At 40.7% G+C, this 8,260-nt stretch overlaps 1 protein-coding gene across 1 annotated transcript; it reads left to right on the plus strand.

The window, feature by feature from the left end:
* The first annotated feature begins 4,626 nt into the window (after positions 1-4,626).
* Positions 4,627-7,510, plus strand: LOC143852912 (putative pentatricopeptide repeat-containing protein At3g25970). Its single transcript, XM_077362566.1, has one exon. It carries the CDS (start codon positions 4,633-4,635, stop codon positions 7,015-7,017), a length of 2,385 nt encoding a protein of 794 aa, XP_077218681.1. The 5' UTR covers positions 4,627-4,632; the 3' UTR covers positions 7,018-7,510.
* Positions 7,511-8,260: the final 750 nt, after the last annotated feature.

Here is an 8,260-nt window from a genome sequence, read left to right on the forward strand (position 1 = left end):
ACCACTAGGGAACCACATCTTATACCCCGGAACCAGTAGAGAACCACAGTTTATACCTCGGAACAACTAGGGAACCACATTTTATACCCTAGAACCACTTAGGAACTACATTTTCTACGCCGAAAACACTAGGGAACCACATTTTATACATCGTAACAACTAGGGAACCACATTTTATACCCCAAAACCATTACGGACCCACATTTTATACCTCGGAACCACTATGGAACCACATTTTCTACCTCGGAACCACTAGGGAACCACATTTTCTACCTTAGAACCAGTAGGGAACCACATTATATAATTCAGAACCACTAGGGAACCACATTTTTTACCTTAGAAGTACTAGGGAGCCACATTTTATACCCCGGAATCACTAGGGAACCACATTTTATACCCCGGAATCACTAGGGAACCACATTTTATACCCCGGAACCACTAGGGAACCACATTGTCTAACCCAGAACCACTAGGGTACCATATTTTATATCCCGGAACCACTAGGGTACCACATTTTATACCCCGGAACCACTACGGAACCACATTTTATACCTCGGAACCACTAGGGAACCACATTTTCTACTCTAGAACCACTAGGGAACCACATTTTCTACTCGGAACCACTACGGAACCACATTTTCTACCCCAGAACCACTAGGGAACCACATTTTATACCCCAGAACCACTAGGGAAGCACATTTTATACCCCGGAACCACTAGGGAACCACATTTTATACCCCGGAACCACTACTGAACCACATTTTATACGGTGGAACCACTAGGGAACAACATTTTATACCCCGGAACCACTACCGAACCACATTTTATTCCCTGCAACCACAGGGAACCACATTTTATAACCCGGAACCACTAGGGAAACACATTTTATACCTCAGAACCACTAGGGAACCACATTTTATACCCCGTAACTACTAGGGAACCACATTTTATATCCCAGAACCACTAGTGAACCACATCTTATACCCCGGAACCAGTAGAGAACCACAGTTTATACCTCGGAACAACTAGGGAACCACATTTTATACCCTAGAACCACTAGGGAACTACATTTTCTACGCCGGAAACACTAGGGAACCACATTTTATACATCGGAACAACTAGGGAACCACATTTTATACCCCGGAACCAGTAGGGAACCACATTTTATACCTAGGGAACCACATTTTATACCTCGGAATCATTATGGAACCACATTTTATACCCCCAAACCATTACGGACCCACATTTTATACCTCGGAACCACTATGGAACCACATTTTCTACCTCGGAACCATTATGGAACCACATTCTATGCTCCGGAACCACTAGGGAACCACAATTTATACCCCGAAACCACTAGGGAACCACATTTTATACTCCGGAACCACTAGAGAACCACATTTTATACCTTAGAACCACTAGCGAACCACATTTTACACCCCGTAACCACTACCGAACCACATTTTATACGCCGGAACCACTAGGGAACCACATTTTAGACCCCGGAACCATTAGGGAACCACATTTTATACCTCAGAACCACTAGGGAACCACATTTTATACTACGGAACAACTAGGGAACCACATTTTATACCCCGCAACCATTTGGGAACCACATTTTATACCCCGGAACCACTAGGGAACCACATTTTATACCCTGGAACCACTAGGGAACCACATTTTATACCTCACAACCACTAGGGAACCACATTTTATACCTCAAAACCACTAGGGAACCACATTTTCTACCCCGGAACTACTATGGAACCACATTTTATACGCCGGATCCACTAGGAAACCACATTTTATACATCGGAACCACCAGGGATCACATTTTATACCCTGGAACAACTAGGGAACCACATTTTATAGCTTGGAACCACTAGGGAACCACATTTTATACCCTCGAACCACTACCAAACCACATTTTATGCCTCGGAAGCACTAGGGAACCACATTTTCTACCCCGGAACCACTAATGAACCACATTTTTTACGTTGGAACCACTAGGGAACCACATTTTCCACTCTGGAACCACTAGGGAACCGCATTTTCTACTACGGGACCACTAGGGAACCACATTTTCTACTCTGAAACCACTAGGGAACCACATTTTCTACTACGGGACCACTAGGAAACCACATTTTCTACCCTGAAACCACTAGGAAACCACATTTTATACCTCAGAACCACTAGGGAACCACATTTTATACCTCGGAACCACTACGGAACCACTAGAGAACCACATTTTTTTACCTCAGAAGCACTAGGCAACCACATTTTATACCCCGGAACCACTAGGGAACCACATTTTATACCCTGAAACCACTAGGGAACCACATTTTCTAACCCGGAACCAATAGGGAACCACATTTTATACCTCGGAACCACTAGGGAACCATATTTTCTACCCTGGAACCACTACCGAACCACATTTTATGCCTCGGAACCTCTAGGGAACGACATTTTCTACCCTGGAACCACTACCGAACAACATTTTATGCCTCAGAACCACTAGGGAACCACATTTTCTACCCCGGAACCAGTAGGGAACCATATTTTATACCCCGGAACTACTAGGGAACCACATTTTATACCTCGGAACCACTAGGGAACTGCATTTTATATCCCGGAACCACTACGAAACCACATTTTATACCCCGGAACCATTACGGAACCACATTTAATACCTCAGAACCACTAGGGAACCACATTTTCTACCTTAGAACCAATAGGGAACCACATTATATAATTCAGAACCACTAGGGAACCACATTTTTTACCTCAGAAGCACTAGGGAACCACATTTTATACCCCGGAATCACTAGGGAACCACATCTTATACCCCGAAACCACTAGGGAACCACATTGTCTAACCCGGAACCACTAGGGTACCATATTTTGTACCCCGGAACCACTAGGGTACCACATTTTATACCCCGGAACCACTACGGAACCACATTTTATACCTCAGAACCACTAGGGAACCACATTTTCTACTCTAGAACCACTAGGGAACCACATTTTCTACTCGGAACCACTATGGAACCACATTTTCTATCCTAGAACCACTAGGGAACCACATTTTATACCCCGGAACCACTAGGGAACCACATTTTATACTCTGGAACCACTAGGGAACCACATTTTCTACTCCGGAACCACTAGAGAACCACATTTTCTACTCCGGAACCACTAGAGAACCACATTTTATACACAAGAACCACTAGGGAACCACATTTTCTACCCTAGAATCACCACAGAATCACATTTTATACCTCGGAACCACTAGGGAACCACATTTTATACCCCAGAACCACTAGGGAACCACATTTTATACCTCGGAACTACTGGGAACCACATTTTCTACTCTGGAACCACTAGGGAACAACATTTTACACCCCGGAACCATTAGGGAACCAAATCTTATACCCCGAAACCACTAGGGAAGCACATTTTATACGCCTCAACCACTAGTGAATCCCATTTAATACCTCGGAACAACTAGGGAACCACATTTTATACCCCGGAACCACTAGGGAACCACATTTTATACCCCGAAACCCATAGGGAACCACATTTTATACCCCAGAACCACTACGGAACCACATTTTATACCTCGGAACCACCAGGGAACCATATTTTCTACCCCGGAACCATTGGGGAATCACAGTTTATATCCCGGAACCACTTGGTTCTAACATGTAACCAAACAAAGAGTCTCATAAATAGGGTGAAAATACCAAAGCACAAAAGACATGAAAACATGAAGAGAAGATGTTAAACGTAACCGAAGCTATGTTTATCACCCAAATAAGCAATGGAGATTTTTTTCCAAACTACAATGGCAATGGAGCTATATCACGTTGGCAATGGGCCTTTTTCCAAAAGTACAATGGCAATGGAGCTTTATCACGTTGCAAATGGAGTTTTTTTTTCAACACTACAATGGTAATGGTGCTTGGAGACGTTGGCAATGGAGCTTGGAAACGTTGGCAATGAAGTTTTTTTCCAAAACTACAATGGCAATGGCAAGCTTCAAAAACCTTCCATGTAGCCTTGAGGAAGAAGAAGGTGGTAGGTAAATGGCAACCTTCAAAACCCTCTCATCGAGTTTTCCACGTTAGAAAAGCCTTGAAGAAGAAGAAGGTGGTAGGTGAGAAGGTAATAAGTGTATAGGGATAGGTGAAAAAGGTGGAAGGAATTGAAAAAAGAGGTAGGGGGTATATTTGTCCTAAAAGTCATCTTCTCTTACTTGACAAGACCTTTTTTATAATTTTCAATTCACTACCATTTATTCACAATTTAGACAAAACTTTGCATTTTTTTAATAATTTTTCCAAAAGAAAATTATGCAAAGTAATAAATTTTCATGTAAAAAATATCCCATAGAAAATAAATTCCAGGGCCGAGTAAGCTTGCAACATAAAAGGAAATTTTTGGGTTTTGCAAAAAAATAAATAAATAAATAAATAAAACCTATGAAAAATGAGTTTAACAAAAACTGGAAATCCTTTTCAATGGAAAAAAATCCACAAAAAAACAAAAAAGGAAAACAAAATTTCCTTACATCCAAATAGCACCTTCCTCAGTTCACCGTACTTGTATGCAACATTTCTATGCAACATTCCTATGGATATGCCGTTAAGTTCCTCATGTTCAGGACTTTGGCCTATTGCCACCACGTTCAAACGCCCAACTAAACTTTCTTGTTCCTCATGTTCACAACTCTTGCCTATAGTCAGCTTCTCCCAATTCCCAACAAATCTATCAACACAACCCAAATTTTTTCAATCATCCCCAACAAACCATTCAATCACTACCCAAAACAACATCCTTCTCTCTTCTTATTCCAAATCAAACACTTTAGCTCAGACACTCAAACTCTTCAATCTCCTCCTCCACCGTGACACTGTTACATGGAACACAATCCTATCAGCATGTCTACGCAGAGGGCGTTTCTCCACCGCTCTCCGCCTTTTCTTAGACATGCTACTCTTTTCTTCCTCTCACCAATCACCAGACACTCTCACCTTCCAAGCAGTTCTCAAGTCCTCAGCCGAGTTGAACTATCTCCAACTCACATTGCAGTTGCACTCTTATATGATCAAGTTATATGGACTTTGTTCCATGGACTTAATTCTAAACACCCAATTGATTGGTATTTATTCTGCATTTCACTTGATTAAATTCGCACGCCAATTGTTCGATAGAATTCCTTTGAGAGATGTTGTTGCTTTCGCTGCCATGATGGCGGGTTATAATGAGGTGGGTGAGTATGAGGACTCTTTGAGGATTTTCAAAAGCATGGTAGAGAGTGATCAAGTAGCATTAAATGAGTTTGCATTCACGTGTGGGTTATGTGCATCAGCTGGTGTTACTTCTTTATTTGTGGGAAAACAGATCCATGCCCATGTTGTAAAAGCAGCGGTTCAATCCGACATGTTTGTGGGGACAAGCTTGGTTAAAATGTACATGGAGTGTGATAGAATGAACTGTGCTGGAATGGCGTTTTCGGAGATTTATATGCCGAATGTGACTTCATGGAATGCTTTGATGGCTGGAAATCTATCGAGCGAAGATGTTATAGAGTTGTTTTCTCGAATGCGATTGTCTGGTGTGAGTCCTGACCATGTGACCTTTGCAACTGTTCTTCGAGCTTGTAAATGTGTTGCTCTGTATGTGGTTCAGCAAATCCATTGCCTGTTCTTGAAAACAATGGAAGATGAGATGGATGTATTTGTGGGTGGCGCTCTATTTGACAGGTATGTGGATCAGGGTTGTGTTCATGATGCTACAAGAGTTTTTCAGGAGATGCATGGGAAAGATATTACAGCTTTTGATTTGGCAATTCAAGGTTACATTCGGAATGGGCACGGAGAAAATGCTGTTGGTGTGTTTTATGAAGCAATACAGATTGGGATGAAAGTGAATGAAGCAACTATGACATCTCTAATGGTTAGAATTAATGGACTAAATCATGGGAAGCAGCTACATGCTCTAGTTATCAAGTTTGGTTTTTGTGGCAGCGGCGGTAGCGTGTCCATTGCTAGCTCACTGGTTGCAATGTACTCTGAGTACTATTGTTTCGATGATGCAATCCGACTCTTTGACCAAATTCAATGCCCTGATCTGATCTTATGGACCTCATTGATCTCGGGTTTCTCTCAAAACGGAGAAAGCCAAGAGGCACTAAAACTATACGTCCTCATGGTATCTGAGGGTTTAGTAGAGCCTCCTAACCATTACACATTCTCAAGTCTTATGCATTCGTGTGCGAATCTTGCTGCTGTGGAAGAAGGGAAACAAATTCATGCTCAGATCATAAAGTCGAATTCCAATCTAGAATCAGATCCCTTTGTGGCCAGCGGTTTAATAGACATGTATGCGAAATGTGGGTGCATAACAGAGGCGAGAAAACTCTTTGACAAGATGCCAAAACAGGACTTAGCCTCGTGGAATGCTATGATCACAGGCCTGGCGCAACATGGATTTTCTGAAAAAGCGATAGAAACTTTTCAAGAACTATTGAATCATTCAAATGTAGAGCCAAACCACATCACATACTTATGCGTTCTCTCTGCTTGCAGACATGGTGGATTGGTTGAAGAGGGGTACCAATATTTCCGGTTAATCAGAAAACCATCAATTGATCACTATGCGTGTCTGATCGATCTGGTCGGACATCTAGGGCGGTTGGAAGAAGCAAGAATGCTCATTAAAGAAATGCCTTTTACTCCGAATGAACCCATATGGTCGTCATTGCTTGTCGCTAGCCGTATTCATGGAAACATCGAGATGGGTGAGTACTCAGCCAAAAATCTGTTGCAACTTAATCCAAAAGATCCGGGAACTTATGTTGAACTCTCGAATATCTATGCTTCTGTTGGAAGATGGGCAGATGCAAATAAGATTAGGAAGTTGATGAAAGATCGAGGAATAAGGAAAAAGCCAGGTCTTAGTTGGTTAAGTGTAAATGGAAGGACCCATGTTTTTTTTGCAGATAAAAGAAGCTGACTGGGTGCAAATTGCCAACATAGTTTGCATACAATAATGCTCACGCAGAAATTTTTCTGAAGGATGCATAAGGATAAAACCATTTCATAGATGGGTATTCTCTTTGAGGAGAATTTTGATAGGGATTCTCTTTAAACTTTAAAGAGCATCCATGTACAGGTTTGAGAGTTTTGATGGGGATTGGGTTTAAAGAGCTTCCGTATGCTTAAACGTTTGTCATTTAACTGACAATATACACATGTTCTACCACAAGATTGGAAATTTAATAAAGGAAGAAGAGAATCAGTTAATTGGTGTGATCTAATAATCTTACAAAACTGGGGATGTATCCAAGCACATGTTCATGGCATAATGAGGTTATTCAAAAAATTGAAAATGCACAACTGGTAAGCATTCAGCACTTAAGAACATTGTTTATGCATATAGGGCTTGTCAATGGTTCAAAAATTTCAGTTATGGAATTTTGATGGAAAATTAGTTATATCAGCGATCTATACATGCTATTCTACTTAAGTATTCTTTGTGTACAAGAATGGATTGAATGGAATTTTACATTTTATGCTTTTATGTATACCTTTGCATTATCTAGACTGATGCCATTACTGAAATTCTGAAAGTTGAATGCTCCATAACTATGCTCCTGCCTTGGAACACATGGTAGCTTAATCAGTTCACCCAAAAAACAATTTTTTTTAATTAATTTAATATTTTACCGAGCGAAATTTCGGTCGAAATTTCAATTTCGGTGGGGTCCGAAACCGGTACCGAAACCGAAATTTAAAACCATGGTTCACAATAATGCATAGCATTTACCTTCATGCTTTCCATAGATCTGATACACGTTTCATCACACTAAGAATTTAGAAATTTAGTAGAGCAGATATGTAATTTGAAGATAACTAGCAAGGAAGGATCTGCATCAAAGTTCTTACTCAGTATTTATTATAACATAGAAGTTACATAGTTAGCTCAAAAGCAATGTGAGATCTTCCCAAACCGATATTTATATACTTGCATAGTCAACGCAAACAAAGCACTAAAAAAAAAAACTTATCAGCAAAAGATAATTTTGGTGTAATTTAATCACACATTATTTTATTTTATTTGAAAGATGACAATTTTATTGATACTATGGAAGATACATTGGGGACCAGAGGTCCCAGCTTGCAACACATAGAATCATTTAAAGATGGCCAGGAGCGTACTCCTAGACTAGTTAAAAGCAAAGAGGAAAATCTACTAA

Source organism: Tasmannia lanceolata, unplaced genomic scaffold (genome assembly GCF_043159265.1).
Source record: "Tasmannia lanceolata isolate RefF3 unplaced genomic scaffold, GAP_Taslan_0.1 ptg000019l, whole genome shotgun sequence".
Lineage (NCBI taxonomy): Eukaryota > Viridiplantae > Streptophyta > Magnoliopsida > Canellales > Winteraceae > Tasmannia > Tasmannia lanceolata.

Coding starts and splice junctions, on each gene's coding strand:
- LOC143852912 (XM_077362566.1), top strand. CDS start 4,633: ATGGATATGCCGTTAAGTTCCTCATGTTCAGGACTTTGGCCTATTGCC.